This window comes from Podarcis tiliguerta (assembly GCF_965153285.1).
Source record: "Podarcis tiliguerta genome assembly, chromosome: 11".
Classification (NCBI taxonomy): Eukaryota; Metazoa; Chordata; class Lepidosauria; order Squamata; family Lacertidae; genus Podarcis; species Podarcis tiliguerta.
Window position 1 is genome coordinate 37,753,888 of NC_139544.1, and position 19,062 is coordinate 37,772,949.

The 19,062-nt window shown below is 39.2% G+C and overlaps 1 protein-coding gene across 6 annotated transcripts in view; it reads right to left on the reverse strand.

Moving 5' to 3' along the window:
• ERBIN (erbb2 interacting protein) overlaps positions 1–19,062 on the reverse strand; it is an 87,042-nt gene that overhangs the window by 38,939 nt on the left and 29,041 nt on the right. For all 6 annotated transcript variants that reach the window (XR_014503040.1, XR_014503041.1, XM_083403650.1 and 3 more), the window contains exons 2-7: positions 17,895–17,951; positions 15,546–15,743; positions 12,926–13,043; positions 4,094–4,172; positions 3,878–3,967; positions 1,866–1,922 (exon numbers count right to left, since the gene is read on the reverse strand). Coding sequence is in view for 4 of the 6 variants with exons in the window: in XM_083403650.1 (XP_083259776.1) it covers positions 1,866–1,922; positions 3,878–3,967; positions 4,094–4,172; positions 12,926–13,043; positions 15,546–15,734 (533 nt within the window). In the remaining 2 variants the exon portion in view is untranslated. The remainder of the gene's footprint in view (positions 1–1,865; positions 1,923–3,877; positions 3,968–4,093; positions 4,173–12,925; positions 13,044–15,545; positions 15,744–17,894; positions 17,952–19,062) is intronic.

Genomic DNA, 19,062 nt, shown 5'->3' on the forward strand with positions numbered 1-19,062 from the left:
TAACAAAGGAATTAAATGTTAAGTTTGCTTTTTCTAATGTCACCACATTTGTTCCTCAAAACGTATTTATCTTGTGTGCATTCCCTCTTTAGCCGTTTTATTTACAAAGACTACATTTTATTTTAAAATGTACCCTTAGGTTATGTTTTTTCAATTGCCGCATAAATATAGCCAAGTGAAACTAATAGAACAAGAGAGCATCAAGAGGATAAGAGTTCAATGGAGCAATGCTTTCTAGCCAGCTCTCCGCTGAAGTGTGAGCATTAAGTCTCATATTTCATCTACTGGTTCATTTGTCTGGCGCTAGAATCTCCTTTTGTTTTCATAGCCCATTTCACAGAACCCTTCCTTATGTACTAGATATCCTTTGATAAAGTTCATCATACATATCAGCTAAGGATGAGCACACAATTTCCTACTGGGGACCAGCAGTACTTTCCAACTTCTTCCCTCTTTGTTGCCAACACCCAAAAGAAGAGGCAGCCCCCAAAATGGGGGAAAGAGGCAGGCAGGCGAAGAGGAGGCTGCTCACAATGCATCACCCACCTCTCAGCACAAAGGCTTCTCTCCCCAGTCAGTGCCCAACACTATTGTTAAGGCATAAATGAGGGAGAAAGGAATGCCAGCAGGGCATCTTGGCCGGCCATCTCCTACTGTGCCCATTGGCAATCGTCAGCAAAAATAGCTACTGAGAAGGGATCAAGGGAATTGTCAATTTTCTGAGATGGTTTGGTTAAGCACAGCAGTGCTGAATGTCTTCCTTAAGAGGAAGCCAGTGACAAGAAGAATTAATAAAGAGAGAGCGCGAAAGTGCCATACCATTATGAAAGGAAAACAAAAACACATTTAAGTTGCTGTATCATTATTATTACAGGGGGGGGGGATAATCTGCAAAATTATTTTTAGAATCATACTGTTTCACTACAAAAATAGCTGTTTTTCTTTCAACTCTTAATCCGTCATTCAATTTCATGTGATGTAGATATGCATACACATGGCATGATTTTAGATCCAAAATCTAATAATGGCTTCCTCAAGTATTACATTTTCCTACATACAGATCCTCAGGCAATTCAGCCCAGGAACTGTCTTACTGGCAGTAAAAACCATTCACAATGAAGGGAGCTGGCATTTGTCCACAGACAGCTTTCCAGGTCATCTGGCCAGCATGACTAGACTACTAGTGGAGGACCATGACAAGTGGCGGAGCACACAGAAACACTGTTTTACTTCCCACTGCAGCGGTACCTGCTTATCTACTTGCACTAGTGTGCTTTCAAACTGCTAGGTTGGCAGAAGCTGGGATAGAGCAATGGGAGCTCACTCCGTCACGGGGATTTGAACCGCTGACCTTCTGATCAGCAAACCCAAGAGGCTCAGTGATTTAAACCCCCGCACCCCCCACATCCCTGTACAGTAAATAATATAGCCATAAGGTCAACTGTTTCACCCAGGATAGGGATAATGTAGGGGGGGGGCAGGAGAATGTTTGGAATCCTTGAAACATGAAGAACAACAAATATAATGTAATAGTTCCTACAAAAGCAGACTCAACGTTACTTGCCAATTACAGTGGTACCTCGGGTTAAGAACTTAATTCGTTCTGGAGGTCGGCTCTTAACCTGAAACTGTTCTTAACCTGAGGTACCACTTTAGCTAATGGGGCCTCTCGCTGCTGCAGCACCACCACCGCGTGATTTCTGTTCTCATCCTGAAGCAAAGTTCTTAACCCGAGGTACTATTTCTGGGTTAGCAGAGTCTGTAACCTAAAGCATCTGTAACCCGAGGTACCACTGTATTATAATCTCAATACATCTTCAAACATATTATTCACACGAAAATAAATAATATCACTATATACTTACTTTGGCAACATTTTTAACTGGTTTTCTCTGAGCTCCAAAATCTGGAGTTTAGTTAATCTGTAAAATAAACACTCAAGATTACCATTCAAAAGGCAAAGTATGCATATCTGAAATAAAATAAAGCTTGTTTATACAGCCAGTACAATAATTCAGATATTGGGCAAATTTAATTTGCAAATAAAAACTGGGTTCAAATACAGGCTGCACACATCTTTAATATCTAGATATTTTGCTTGCTTCTGAGGATTGTGATTCTTAGATCTAACGTGGGCAGAGAAAGGCATCATTCATATACAAGTAATATCAAGGCTATACAAAATAACTACTTATTTTGAAATACTTTTGACAACTGTCTCTAGCAGAGACAAGCAGAAGATTCCAATTATTCCGAACAATTTTTGGTATTGTTTAATTATACTGTAAGCAAATTTCTTCCACTAAGCAATATAAATCTGCAACCACTCCACATCTGGCAAAACTTCGAAACATTTTATCTTGTAAAACTTCCAAACATTATTATTTTCTGTACTACAAGTGAATTTTGATCTTAATTTTCTCTTAAACTTTGTTCAAGTTACATGTCTCTTATCAGTCTCTGGATTTATTTATTTTTGGGGTGTTGTCAGTTTTCTAAAATTTATGGCTCTCCTTCTATAAATGTGATGACCTAGACTGAACTCCATGCTGCAGCTGAGTCATAACTGGTGTCAAATAGGGCTTGGTTTTGTATATACCGTATTTTTCGCTCTATAAGACGCACCCGATCCTAAGACGCACCTAGTTTTAGAGGAGGAGACCAAGAAAAAAAATATTCTTCCCCTCTGCGCAGCACCTCTCCAGCAAAGCAAAGTCAGAACAGCAAGAGGGATCGCTGCTTTCGCGATCCCTCTTGCTGTTCTGGCTTCTGGGATAGCTGCGCAGCCTGCATTCACTCCATAAGATGCACACACATTTCCCCTTATTTTTTAGGAGGGAAAAGGTACATCTTATAGAGCGAAAAATACGGTAATGTCCATACAGCAGATAAATGTATTTACAATGTTTAGATGGCAATTCAACTCTATATACCAGCCATTTTTATCATTGTACTGTTGTTTTTACCTTGCAAAATGCATTGTTTTATTGTGTATTAGAAAACACGTATTAGAAAACAATGTGGATGTTCCTCCTGACTTAGCCATCTACATCAGGCTTCCCCAACCTCAGCCCTCCAGATGTTTTTGGCCTACAACTCCCATGATCCCAAGGTAGCAGGACCAGTGGTCAGGGATGATGGGAATTGTAGTCTCAAAACATCTGGAGGGCCGAGGTTGGGGAAGCCTGATCTACATTAATTCCATGAAAGCTAGCATAATGCTGTGATTGAAATGCTGTAACTAGACAGCCTATTCTATCCTTTTAAATGAAAGGAGAATTGAAAGCTGCAAGGATTCCCAGTTCCCAGCAGCAAGAACAGGTGGCTAAGGGCACAGAAAGAGAGTTCATCCCAATACCACCCTGATGCCATTTTGCAGTCAGTGTTTCATAAATGTTGCACAGCTTGCACTTGAAGTGGTCTTGGAGAGTGCAACCTTGCTGTTTTCTTTTTTCAACCCTCTTGACTAGAGTCCCTCCCCCTACATTTTTATTAAAACAAAATGACAGCAGAACTACATAATATTTTAAACAGGGATAGCCCCCATGGAGCCCCCTCCAGCTGTTGCTGGACTACAATTCCTATCAGCCCAAGCCTGTATGGCCAATGGTTGAAGAACATGGGAGCTGATGAATTCTTTCAATTTCCATTCTACTAAGACTAATTCCATCTTTCAGTGGGACTTTAAACCAATTATTCTAGCTCATCATATCCATTTTGAAAGTATTACTACATAACTCTGTTTGAATGGTAGGGTTTGGAATTTACATCTTGCCTCTTAACCAACAACCTGCCTTCTTCTGATCAATGCAACACACTATGTTCTACACAATTAAAAACAAGGTACTGATTTTCAAAAACCCATTTTCAAACTTACCTGCCAAAATTGGCTGGTAAGAACTCAAGAAAAGCATCATTCAGATATAGCTGTGTTAGATTTAACAACTGTGAAAATCCATCTGGAAGCCTAGACAAATTTAAACACATAAAAATTAGCAAACACAAGATCATATGCCTCATTTCAAAACACACTTTGCGTTCACTACTCACTGCTCAACTGACATGCTACAATTTAAACAACAAAATAACTTACTTTGAAATGGGGTTTACGCTGGCCTCAACAATTGCCAAAACTTTACAGTTTTTGATATTTTCTGGAAACTCCTGTATGCCTGTAAAAGTAGACAGCACAAATGCACATAAGAAAAAACCTGCAATAACCGAAATAATGGCAACTTAATTTTCTGAGATTATGCTGCTACTCTGCACAACTACATGACTTCTGTTTCACAGCCAATAGAGTTTCAGACCTTTTGCTCAAGCTCTGGAGTAATGCGCTCTAATTATTACAGTCGTACCTCCACTTATGCATCCCTCTGGGTACGTAAACTTCGGGATGCGAACGTGGCAAACCCTGAAGTATTTTTCTGGGTTTGCCAAGTGTGCATGCGCATAAGTGCTCTACGCGCCAAGCGCATGCGCAGAGGTGGTCCTCTGGTTGCGAATTCCTCAGGATGCGGTCAGACCTCCGGAATGGATCCCGTTCGCAACTGGAGGTACCACTGTATTGTGAAAAGCACAGCAGCTTGCATGGACCTCATGTATTTAAGTGAATTTTCAAAAGCATCTGAATCAAGGTCTTCACTAGCTTTAATTAGGGATGCCTGCATGCTGCTGTTCCTTGGAACTATAGAAAAGTAACAGAATGTGGTTTTAGTGGTCTTGGTTTTCATCTTAAAAAATCAACCTCCTGACAAATTAGACCTGAAAGTGAGCAGTAATGCCTGGTAAAATCTCAGAAGCCAGAGTTGCTACTGAATAAAATTTCTGGTTGTCAAATAGCAAAGCTTCAACCCTTTTTAGAGCGCTCTGCCCTTCCTCATGACTAACAGAAGCAAAATTATGCAAAAAATGACATCATAACTAAGTTAAATCATGCAAATTTTGTTGGTTTCTACAACTTGTACGGGTTGTAGAATTCATATTTTCTAGTTACTTAGATGCTATACTATCCTAAGGTTGACCTCAGTGGGATATGGCTGGTGCCTAGAGATACCAGTAGCAGTTGCATTATACATTGAATTCAGTTGTCTGACATTTCGTTTATGAATTATTAATTGTACATCTGTAGGGATGGTCTTTTGTTTTTAAGAGTTTGTATTTTATCTTGTTATCTTGTTGTACACTGCTTTTATGGCCTCAGGCTGTGAAGTAGTTTATACATTTGTAGAATACGTGCATACATAAAGCAGAAAGGAAAAGGAGTTTAATGAGCACAGGAACACAGTGTCAGACATAATCTCTGAGGCACCATTAGTCTGCTTATGTATTATTGGAGCCAATGATAATTAATAAAGAAACCAATCCTTCTTGTGATGTTTTAAAATGAGCATTTAGCATGTTAATCAGAGATAATGAAATGAAGCAGTTATTCAAGGGGAAATGATTTAGGAGGTAGACATACTACTTTGGCCCTTAAAAATCTAATGAGAACTGACTAAAGGGCAACAATAGTACAAATCTGAATGCCACAGTGCTCAGCTTAAGAGAAACTATTATTTTTTCATCACACCACAAAACATTCATTTAAACAAAGTACATAATGGATAGCTACCTGCACACTAAAAATGGAAATATGTTCAAGAAATTATATTTCTTAAGTTCCCAAGTTAATAAAGCTCCAACAAAAATTTGGACTTTTCATGTATTGGCTTAGCATGAAGCTTTAAAAGAAGACTATTCACGAATACATCCATATTGCAATGTTTGGACATCTTTGACGCACAACCATAGCACCTTCTGAATCTAAAGTTCTTCTTAGCATATTATTCATGGAGTTTCCATACTACTTCCACATATCTATGGTGTATATGTTATTAAATTACACCAATGCCATTCCTGATGCTAGCCAAGCTATCTAATATATGTCCAGCATTTAATTTATGAATGCCCACAAGAGAGGGAGGGAAGTAATCAGAAACATTTTCCTGCCCCATACGGTTTAATGAGCTTGACATGGGAGATCCACAATTGGATTTCTTCAAGTATTTTTGTCTAAAAGAGCCAGAAGGTGGTAGAACTGTACCGGATGGAACCTTTGCCCCATGAAGTATAGGTGAACCTCTCTTATTTAAAGGTTTTCACTGCTGTCTCCACCTGTGTTGTATTTAAATGACTATATTGTAGGTATGTATGTGTACATAATGTATATATTGCGGCACAATTAAAAGGAACAAGGCACTCTTAAAGACATGAGAAATAAGCCAAAGCCATGAAATGTGGCATGGGAATTTTCCATTGTGTTCTATGGATAATGGTCTGCACATTCCCAGCAATTCTCTACTGCATGTTACCAAAACCTCCATGCACACATTCATGTTGTAAATAACTTTGTGTTGTGGCACAGCACACATAATGATAAACTTAATCATGGCTGAGTTTTTGCTACAAATCCAAAATCTACAGTATGGTTCTACTTTTACCAGAACCAACCAAAATGTCTAAGAGTCATAAGCAGGCTTTTGAGTTCTCCATAACTTTTTATCAGCCTGTTCATAAAACTCTGTGTGTGAGAGAGAGACATGATGCATTCCTGAAAGTCTGCAGTGGATAAGGTGGGGTAGCAGGAGGAGTTTTGCAGGCGTAAAAAGAACTGCCTCACTCGATGCTAGGTAAGTTTTCTAGATGACCCCATTGCTACAGGGACAAAAAGGCAAATATCCCATTTTGGAAATACAAATTCTACAGGTTACTTGGATTGTCAGACTCCAGCACAAAGTCCTTGTAAGACAGAGAACAGAGAAACAAAGTAATCTTCGTATTATCAAAGCTGGGTATTAATTGTAGGTGGTGTACTAGGCATGCAATCTTTTGAAAGGCACTTTTATGGAATATTTTATTGCTTCAATCTCATTTTTAACATTTAGGATAGCATGAATTTGGGTCTAAATGCTCTTGCAGTAGATTGCCATGGTACTATCCCAAGGCCACTTTATAGCTTAACTCCAAATTGCAGGCCCATGACCTACTGTACTATACTAAGCAAACTTTTATCTATGTTACAGAGAAAAGGTGTCACTGATGCCCATGATACATATGAGATGGGAAGAAGTGAAGGTTGTACAGCTGTGAGATAATCTGTGCAATTTCCTCTAAGTCTTCTACATGACATGGCTGCAAGCTGTCTCCAGTTTCTCTCCATTCATTTGCCTAGTAAAGCTATCGAGGTGAAAATTCATAAGTGGCAGCAGGCCAGAGCTACAATCCTGGTGGTCTGTCTTTCTCATTCAAAGCTCTATAGAGAAGTGTGAGGGTGTGGAACTGTACTCTCCTATAACACTCAATAAGTTTCTTATAAATTTAGGAAAGTTAGATATGGCAAAAATTACAGCACATACCAAAATAATTAAGGCAGTATAACAATAATTCCTACCCAATTCCCAAGGCAGTCTGAAGACCCTAGCCCCATAAAGGAGGGAATACATTGTGTAAAGTTGCAGACATTGCACACTGCAAATTTCAAGTCTCAAAACAGTATTAAAACACATTAAATGATGCCAAATCTCAGCTGGTAGCTTTTTATTACAAACAGGAACACACAGGAATCATCTTGGCTGTGAGTCCTGGAAGACCTGCTCCCTGCCTTGCTGGCCATTTCCCACCTGGCCTGGGAGGATGAGTCCTTATTGACTCCAGCTGCAAAAGCAGAGGCTGCTGAACAGACTCTTGGGCTGCGGTATTGTTTAGGGGGGGTTGTTGTGGGTCTTTTGTTGCTGTTTATATCACACACAGAGAGAGATTTTATTATGATTTATGTGGAAATTGTTTCAATTTGGTTGTGTAATTTTTAATGTTTTATATTTATTGTTTATAAGTGACTGCTATGTTTGTAATCATGTAAATCTTTTCACGTTGTAAGTTGCCTGGAGCATGGCTTTAACTATGGGAAGGCAGCATACAAATAAAATGATGATGATAACAGCATAAATCTCGGTTATACTTATTTGGTAATGGGGCATATTTTGGAATGAGGTTTGCCAGATACCTAACGTTTTCAGGCATTAAACTGAAACACTCGATATCAAATATAAAAGGGATGATAAGAGAATCCATACGAGTCTCTGTGAGCTCTCAATAGGTTTTATAAACCTGCACACTTAACACTTTAAATTTAGACCAAATATTCATTTGTAGAATAATGGGAATTGCAATGGCAACCAAGAAGAGACCAAGAAAATTAGGTGCTTCCTGCATCCTATTCACTTCACGTTTACATGTTCATTTAATCTGCTGGCTTGAAGATCTGGGGTTTTAATATTGAGGGCTCTTGGACTTTTATGTGATTTCTGCACTAGATTAAATAATGTGTTGGTCAGCTTATTTAGTTTGAAATAAATTTGAAATTTAATGTTTTAAACTGTGCTTACTGAAGTTGTGTTTTATATCTATGGTAAGCAGTTTTGAGAGGAAGAGCAAGGAGGATCAGCTGAACCAACCTAAACAAGAAAGTGTCTACTCAGCTATCCTATACCCCTTCCGGCAAATAATTCCCCTTGTCCAGGTGAGTGTGCAAATGTGGAGTAGGTTCTTTCCTTATCACTAATTGGCAGGGGAGCAAAAACACTGAGAGTCAAAAGAGTAGCATTCTTAGCACTCTCCAGCCTTCACTGAAAATGGGAGGAAGCTTATCCCAATCTTCAATATTATTACAGTATCGAGCTGCAAGCATCCAGTTTACACAAGATTAATCATTAAGATTGTAACAGGTGCACTGATCCTCAGAGGAGCAATATAGAAGGAAACAACAAGTAAAATGTGAGCAATTTAAACCAGGTATGTACGTTTTCCAAAAAAACCCTGACATCCAAAGTTAGTTTCAAATCTGTGCCGTATCTTCCCTGCGGCACTCTCAGGTACATAGTTGTCTGATACAACCTTAATACCAGCTGCATGGATAATTTCTCCCATTCACTTTCTGAGGGGTGTGGAGGGGAGACTGTTTTAACTACCTCTGAGCTTGAAACACAAGCAGCTAGCTAAACTTACATTTCAAAAAGGCCCCTCACTGTGACATGTAAAAATGGATAAGCTTAAGATATACAAATACATTTACACAGGTGAAATCCACTTCCTATATCCTCAAGACTGATACAGTACTGTGACCATTTGCTTTTCCTTTATACAGCTTTCGATGTGTGTGCTAATAGCAATGTCATGACGTAACCATCTTTTCCATAGGTCATCTTTTCTTAAAGATACCTTCTGCTTATAGTCACCCAGCTTAAACAGCTGCTGCTCAGACATGCCATGTACAGCCTCAGGCCAAGGTTCCAGTAATACAGCATTCACACACAAGGCTTTATGTCTCACATCCACTCTCATTCCAAGCCCTGAATAGTCTTAAGGTGCCTGAGAACTGAAGTTGTGTGTTGAGCTGTGAAGGGACAGTAGATTTTCTTTTTCTAATTATCTCTCTCATCCCAAGCACATAGATAGAAGTGAGGGGGCAATGGACTGTCTCCTCCTTGAAATAACTTGAAGCCATGCAAAAAGCAGCTTGCCAGCGCCTCTTGAGCCAGGTTGGCAACCCATTTATAAATGGCAAGAACGAACTTTCTTCAAGGCAATTTACACAATAAGAGATTGCCCTGAGGTTCTCAGCTGCACAAAGTTAACAGAACAGTCTGTCTTACAAACTTATGAAACTTAATTAAGAAAATAGTAGGCATGTGGCCAGATTCCAATAGAAGCATTGCCTTCTCTGAAAAAACATTAAGGGAACAGAGCTTAAAAGACTGTCTCCTAGCTGAGGTTTATGCAAAATATTTATATTTGTGACAGCAGGGAGACAAAATCTCGGTAAGAGATACATTAAAAAGCGGAAAAAGAAACACCCTGCACTCATTTGCACCTTACACTGAACACTGTGAAAGGGATTGATAGTTGTTCACATGTTTGGTTTTAACTACAGGAAAAGGAATATAAGTGAATTGTCACCATACCAGCTGGACAAAATGGTGACTGTGGAGACTGCAAACCAAGTGGCAGCTAATTCAATAGCTACTTCCTATTGACTGGTAGCAGAAAAGTAAGCCAGATTCCAATTATTTATAATGATTTACTTACTCTCTCCACACACATTGCAGCTTTTCACAAGCAATACCAAACCATGGCTTGGTGTTGCAAGAATGAGCATGAAGTTTGTAAACTCACTTTTCCCACCCTCCCTTCCTCTGAGATCCTGAATCTGAGTCCTAATTTCACAGCAAAATGCAGCTTCAGCTGGTTTGTTTCAACAGTCAAAAATATGATTTGCTGTTACGTGAAAACCAAGTTTATAAACCATTGTTTGGTCATGCCTTTAAGGCAAGTGTAAACCATACTTCGGAAAACCATTCTATTCCAGCAGGCATTTTAAGTTGTATTATGTCAGCAAACTTTTTCAGCAGGGGGCCGGTCCACTGTCTCTCAGACCTTTTGGGGGGCCAGACTATGTTTTGAAGAAAAAAACATGAACAAATTCCTATGCCCCACAATTAACCCTGAGATGCATTTTAAATAAAAGGACACATTCTATTCATGTAAAAACACGCTGATTCCCGGACCGTCTGTGGGCAAGATTGAGAAGGCGATTGGGCCCCTGGGCCTTAGTTTGCCTACCCATGTATTACGTCTATGGAATCTATTATTTTACCTGTGCTTTTTGTTTAAAACCCCTTATTATTTGATTAATTATTTGATTGCTATGTAAACCATTTTGTGACCATCTATGGTGTAAAATGGTCTATAATATTCTAAATAAAAATAAATAATTAACTGTTTTGGTTTTCTGCTGCACTAAAATGAGGTGAGGGGGAGGAAACCATGCTCAGTCCTGAGATTCTGGGCTAACTAAATCTGAACAGCTAAAATATTATCTCACATTGCTATTGAAGTACCAAAACTGTTTGATATTTGCAACACTGGCCAAGTTAATCAAAAGCTTGCACTAGTTCACCTCAAATACACCAATTACCAATAGAACTCATAATACTGTCAATATGCATTACACAAGCATAGCAATGTTTTTAAAAAAATGTATTTTTGTTTCTGGATTTGGCTTTTAACTATTTTTCTCCACCAGCCTCAGGCATATGGCAAAAGCTCTTAAGGAGCAAGTAAGTTCCTTGCCAGTTTGGAAGAGTGGGAATGAGTTCTCTGCCAGACTGCCCTGAGCCATCACTCAGCTTGGGTGTCTGACAGAGAGCAATCAAATGCAAAATTGCAATCTCCACTATAGTTTCCTCCTATTTGCCTATTACAGTCCAGTGTAGTTTAGGGATGTATCTTCTGAAGAAGAAGAAGACGCTTGTCTCACCAATGCTATTCTATTAACATTTGAAATAGTACACAATAACGTATTACTTCCCTAGGTGTATAGAAGGTTCAGAATGAATTGCTGATAAATCAAGGAGAATCTGAACTTCTACAAACCAGAAGCAAACAAACCCAGACTGTATTACATTAATTGGACAGGTATACATGCTAATGTTACTATCATTGACCAAAGCTATAAAACATCTGAAGCAATCGGATCTGGACAGGCTGATTAATAGATCAGAGAGACCAGTATGTTTGCTGAAAAAAATACCACTTCTATTGAATTATTTCACTAACAGAAAATAAAGTGTTGCCTGAATACTCTCTCTGGTTTTAGAATTTAAACATTTAAGCACACATTTTCAAGCTTTTCCTTTGATTTTCAGCAGTGGTAACTTGGTCTAAAAATGACTGCATTGGGGTCTTATTTTGATTCTGACACTCCATTCAGGTCAATTCTCTGCCTACGCCCCAGTGTGATCCTTCTGATTTGCCAAGTATGGTTTCTTGATTATTCTACATATATTCCACGCTGAGAGACCAAGGCACTTTTCAACAGTTGCCTCACAGCTATGAAATTCCTTTCACTTCAGACTTGTCAGAGGCCAAGCTTAAGTGTGCGCATTCTAGGAATATTTCAAGTTTTAAAATGTGTTGACTGCTGGAGCCTATAGGGGGGAGATTTATGGGGGGGTTATAATCACCTTAGTCTATTATTTATTTTAACTTATTCTATACAACCATTCAGGTTGTTTTTTTAAAAAAAACTCTCATGGTGGCTCATAGCAGTTGTAAACAATCCTGAATAAATGGGGGGGAAACAAGACACAAAAGTAATCAATTTAAAAAATCCAGTAACTGTATCGAAAGCACATTGAAAACAACAGATAAAAACTAAGTAACATGCTAGAAGTCATGGTTAAAAAGTTTTAGGGAATGAACAAGTGACAGAAATCAATGTTTTACAAGCTAGAAAGTAAGTTTTAATGCTCTTAGTTCAAATCAATAGCCTAAGGAGATGTGAAGAAAAGGTCACACAGGAGTTGCAAGCATCCAGCAAAAAACCAGGTCAACTTTTGAGCGTTGTGATTTTGCCCTGCACTGACAGGAAGCAAAAGTGGTATTTGGTTTAGGTACACAACTGTGCCTCTGTATAGCATGGCATTTGAAGTAAGGCTGAGAATACAGACAACAGAAAGGGAAAACCCTACATAACAATACCACAAGATTGTTAATTAAGAGGAATGGGAAGGAATGCAACTCCTGTGTCCATCAGCACAAGGATTTTCGCTTGTGCAGCAGATCTTCCCCTGCTCTCTTCTCACTGTGCAGGTCCTGAACCCTTGCCACATCTACCCCAGAGCTTTGTGGGAATGCTTAGAACAGATCGGAGTTGGGTAAGGGGAGGGGAATGAGAGAATTATGTTCACTTAGAACTATGTTAGAGACAAACAATTTTTTTTTTTACAGAAACTCAACTATTACAGGACAATCAAAAAACTGAAATTTATACACTGATACAGCCTTGCTCTTCAGTGCTTTTGATTGCTTCAACAAAAAAACTCACCATTCTTGCTGACATCCAGTTCCCTGAGGTTAATGAGATTTGCTATGGATGCAGGCAATGTTGTTAGATCATTGTCCGGCAAACTCAACTTGTGCAGAGATTGACAGTTAAAAAGTTGCTATTGAGACAAAGACCAAAAAAGAGAGCATATTATTGTAATATGCTAGGTTTAAACTTCTTAAAGCCCAGCTACTGAGTCAAAGAAATGATAGTGTTCAAAATAATCCGCAAGAAATATTTTACGTTTCATGATTTTGAAGCTATTAATCACAAACAAATAACCAAAGCTAATCTTGTACATTAAGAGTTTTAAAGGACACTACAAATATTCTTATAAAATTGTTGGCAAAAAAAACTTACTTCATAATTATTATTTATTAAGTATTAATCTGTCTATACTGATAATCTGTATTTTAAAGCAAAAAATAAATTGTTAACAAATTAATAACACAGCATAACACTCCTTTCTGGTGAACACATGTGTAAAACATACTAAAGTTTACCAAAAAAACCAACCCCCAAAATCCACAGCTCTTCATAGTTAATATTCAAAACTGATCCCACTCCAGGAAGAAACACAGTTAAATGCATTTAGAGAAACATGGCTAGAAGCCATGAGAGGCAAAAAGGCAGTGGAGTCTTGTAAACACTGTAGCTGTTGTAGATCCTAGAATCCCTTGAAAACTTCTTGCAATTCAAAGCCCACAAGCCCTGAATTTAAGACATGTTTCATGGTAATCAACCTAGAAGATGTCAAATCATGAGCAGAGGGAAGATAATCTCATGAAATGAAAGTGAGATTGGAATCAAGGACTGTGTACATCAGATCACTTTACAGACGAACCCTTGAAAGCCAGGGATTATCTCCAAACTGATTATGGAACAGAGACCAGTTTGCCCAAGGGCACCTAATGAATTAATGGCAGAGGCAACTTCAAACACGGGACTAGCAGATTTGTAGCTAAACCCCTTGTGCTCTTAAGTATCCTACTGATTCAAAACAAGCAATCCATCACTGAGGACTACAATATATATATATTGAGGGTAAGTCTATATATTGTGATAATTCTGGCCACTGGAGGAAAATGATAGAATTCAGAACCAGAGTAGTATAGTGGTGAGAGTTGGATTAGAATGGTGAGACCAAGGTTCAAATCTACACTTGGCCATGAAGTTCACCTGGGCTGCTCGCCATCATTCAACCTAACCCATCTCACACAATGATCGTGAGGAACTAGCAGTAAAGCAGTAAATAACAGTAAAGCAGTAAGTTACTAACATAAAATTTTTCAGCATTCAGATAAAAGAAATAGTTATTAATCTGATATGAGTTGTACATATTAATGAAATATAATTTTAGCTGGAGGTAGTAACAAAACATGGGTATCTTGTTTAGAGACTCAGATTTTAGATTCCCACCCCCATCTTAAAATCACATGCTAGTATATTTGTAATGGTTGCAGCCAAGGGGGTTTGAGGAAGCAGTTTGGCTTCAAAGGGCTTCCTGTGATGCTTTAAATCCAAACCACTTCCTCTGCAGAGAAGAAAATGCTTCATTTTTAAACAGCACTTTCCCATCAGCAAAGAGTTAAAGGAGGTACCTATCTGAAAGTGTGCTCCCAGAGCCAATCAGCTGAATGCCACCCATAAAAGTTCAAAGGAGGTTGCTGAACAGCTGATACAGCAACCTCCTCTAAAAAAGCACTGTCAGTGCCATAACAATGTCAGGTGATTGACAGGTGGGTGGCCCCGCCCATCTGTCCAAGTTGGCCGACCCCTGCCTTACCTCACGGTAACAAAGCAACTTTGCTGTTTTGAGGAGTGGTGGTGAAATTTGCCACACTCATGGCTTACACTTTTCTTCAGTAGTGGCTCTGCAACTTTTTAAAAAAGCTTTATTGTCCCATTGCCATAGGTGTATAGAGCCCCTCTTGGTGGTCTGACACCACTAGTTTTCTCCCCAAATACCTTGGACATTATGGGTTGTATTCCACTTTTATTCAGAGTAGACCCAATGAAATTAATGAACCCAAGTTTGTCATGTTAATTTCAATGTGTCTACTTTGTGTAAAAGTTATCAGTGAAATACAACCCAGTATCATTCCAGAGCATTGTGAAGGAGAAAAAGTGACAACTGCTACTATCTCCCCAAAATGGTGGCTACCGTTAGGGCTCATCATTCCCACACACAAAAACACATGTTCAGGAATGACACTGCATTTGAGGTGTTTTGAGAAAAAGTAAGTGGTGTCCAGACTACCGAGACAGGAGTTCTGCTATTGCCACTCCCAATATCTGCATCTGTAGCACAATAAGTACTATAGAAAACACAAACAAGTTACTGCTACCACTTCTAAAGGCAAGTTCCTCCTCCTCCTCCCCATAATAAGAAAAATGGACCCCAAATTCACTGGCTGCAAATGAGGCTGCAAAATTCAGGTTCCATTTAATATTAACCATGGTTCACTTTGGTGCGGACCTGCACAGGCCCAGAGAAGTATGTTCAGCAATACTGGCTATTGGTGTTATAAAGCAACTACAAGATTATCAGTCCATCCCCTGTCCTTGTGCATGTGAGCACTCTTCTCTCACTCACACACACAATTAGAAGATAGCATACCTTTGGAAGTTCTTCAATTTGATTAGCATCTAAATAGAGTTCTTCCAATGTCTTTTCGAAAGTAAAAATCTCCTTCGGCACCTGCTCCAAGCTGCAGTGAGAGTAATCAAGCGCAGTGACAGTTTCTTCTTCTCCACGCAAACAGCGGCATGGCACCAACCGCACAAACAAGTTCCGCTTTGTTGTCATTTTCAGGCACTATTGTAAAAAAAGGAAACAAATCATTATAAAAATAGCAATAGACTTAGGATGCTGCACAAAATGCTACCATATACTTTAGCAAGGATAGAAAAGGTATGTAAAGGAAAAGGCCTTTGGACTAAAAAGTAGTATATAAATAAGCAATACTGTATAAATATTAGTACTGTGAAAGCTGACAGTTACACAAATCTGGGTTTGGGGTTTTTTAAAAGGTCATACCCATACAGTTCTTCAGATTAAACTATCTCTCAGCAGAAATAGTGACCTCTTCATGCTACTCTACTCTTTCATTAGAATAGAATCCAGCCATGCAGTCAACTATAACTTTACTCAACTTGCAAAGCATCGGGGTGTTAAGGGAGTAAATATTCAAATGTATATATCATGGTTTATATGCATAAGCCTTGTGACCAACCGTTCCATAAGGGCACCACCCTATCCCCTCCGCTCCTTCTCTGTGTGCTGTAGGTCAGTACTTCCTGAGTTAACTAACCATGGCTGCTTTGCTTCTCTTCTAGTTCTTCTGCTGCTGCTCAAAGCTAAGCCATATCCAAACTCAGACTCACAGTTTGTCTGCCTCAGACAAACAAGCAGTAAACCAAAAACAAACATATTTTGCCTGAAGCAAGACAAACCACAAGCCCAGGTTCAGATGTAATGCATTTAAACTAAACCATGGCTTAGCTCCAGTTTAAAGTTTAATGGCTGGATTGATAGAACAATAAGAGGTAAAGGGCACAGGTAAGGGATTACCTTTTTGAACATTTCTCTTCTTCCAGGCCTTTGTCTGGTTAAGCAATCTATGGCCTTTTAAACTTGGGGTGTGGGTGTGTTTGTTTGTTATGGGGCCAACTCCCATCTCTTGCCGGGGCTCAACTTGCGCCAGTGCCTTCTGTCAAGAGTTTGGGTGTAACCTTTGATGCCTCCCTCTCCACGGAGGTGCAGGTTGCAGCTACTGCAAAGGCGGCATTTTTCCATCTCCGCCGTATCAAACAGTTGGTCCTTTACCTTTCCCGCCCTGATCTGGCCACAGTGATCCATGCAACGGTCACCTCCAGGCTTGACTACTGTAACTTGCTCTACACGGGGCTGCCCTTGAAGTTGTCCCAGAAACTCCAACAGGTACAGAATACCACAGCGAGACTCCTTAAGGGGTCCTTGCCACGGGACCACATTCACCCAGCGCTTTTCCAGCTGCACTGGCTCGCGGTGGAGTACAGTGTCAGGTTTAAGGTGCTGGTTTTGACCTTTAAAGCCCTTTGCGGCCTAGAACCCTCGTACCTACTGGACCGCATCTCCTGGTATGCCCCACGGAGGACCTTAAGGTCCATAAATAGCAACACTCTAGAGGTCCTGGGCCCTAAGGAAGTCAGATTAGCCTTAACCAGAGCCAGGGCCTTTTCAACACCGGCTCCGGCCTGGTGGAACACTCTGTCTCATGAGACCAGGGTCTTGCGGGATCTGATTTCTTTCCGCAGGGCCTGTAGGACAGAGTTGTTCCACCTGGCCTTTGGCTTGGAATAAGCCTGATCCCCTCCCCCTCCCCCTCTTTCCTTTTCCTTCTGTGATGGAACCCCTATTTGGGGACTTCCCTGGCTTTTTTCTGGCCCACCTAGGACCAGTCTGGATAGTTGGCCTTGATGAAGATCTGACATTTTCTCCCCCCAAACAGTTTTTGATCTGGGCTTCCACTGAAATGAGGCTGCATTTTAAGTTGTATTTTAATCAATTGTTTTTATACCTGATGTTAGCAGCCCTGAGCCCCGACTTGGCCAGGGAGGGTGGGGTATAAATAATAATCATCATCATCATCATCACCATATGCATTTTTGTGTTTTTATATTGCAAACCATCTTGTGATCTTCAGATGAAGGATGGTATAGAAATTTAATTAATAATAATAATAAATTGAAAATGAAGTATTGCTAAAATTTGAATTACAGAACTAAATAGCAAAATTGTTTCTGAAAACGAAATTGTTTCTTCTTCATTTTCTGATTACTTTTATAAGCATATATATAGTTAAAGGTATCATTGATATTTTATTGGTATCCAAAGCTAGAAAATAGTAAAAAAATTGTTTAAAAACCAAGGTGATTGAAACATTACTTTTTTATCTAATTCAATGAGCAGGAGGGTTAAACTTACCACTGGGTAATGTTTTTCTCCCTGCTACTTCTTCCCTGAGCTTTCATAGCCAACATTCTGGGAAAGAAAAAGAAATGACAATCTTAGGCAAAACTATGAATCTGAAAAAGCAGGATCCCTGCTTCCCTTTCATTTCTATTACATTTATATATACTGAACGGAAAAAAACAACTTTACAATTCCATGATTCTATGAACCTCCTAACATTCTGGAGATTCTACCCTATATTTCTAAAAAACCAGTATCATTTAGAAAACTCACCAAACATCCGGGGTACACATTTTAAAGGAGAAGTGGTAAAACGACAAAGTCTAATTTGCCATCCACTTTATTACTGCAATGGTTTCTCCAAAAGATTCAGAGGCATTCATTTAAATATCAAAATAAAATCAAAATGAAGTTCATAGACCATGAAATGTTACATTTCGACTATGTATATGTTAATACAGTTAAACCTATACCAGATTTTAAAAATGAGAATCATCACACTCAGTAGAAAAACAGTACCCACCATGATAAAAAAACCAAGTGGCACCCATTAACCCGAAAACAATGTCCAAAAGGATTATTACAATTAAAGGGATCCATTTATTTATCTCAAGACTGATAACTACATTAGTAATCAAAAGGCCAGTCTACATAGTTTTAGCTATTTACATTTACAGAACACAATCTCTCTCTATGAAGCAGATGGCAGTTAGTTACCACCCCATATTTATTTATTTTAAGATCCAGGAAGACAGAATTGTACAAGTCAGCCAATATTGTCTCTAACCTATACTTAATATTTTCAGAATATATGACAAAATATGTGAAACAATCTTAGGGATGTTCTGATGTATAAACAATTTATAAAAGGAACATATAAAACCCTTATCATGCATGAAAGTACCGTATTTTTCGCTCCATAGGGCGCACCTGACCATAGGGCGCACCTAGTCTTTATAGGGGGGAAATACGGAAAAAAATATTCTGAATCAAATGTTGCACTAAACTATTTAAAGCAGCAAAGCGGGCGGCTCCTGTCCGCTTTGCTGCTTTAAATCGAGCCTCAGAGGAGGGTAGGAAGGGGAACCATGGCTTATCTAAGTCCAGTTAATAATGCTGAGCCTTACTTATGGCCATCGAGATTAGCCTGGCTATCTCAGTGGAAATCTGGGGAGGCTGA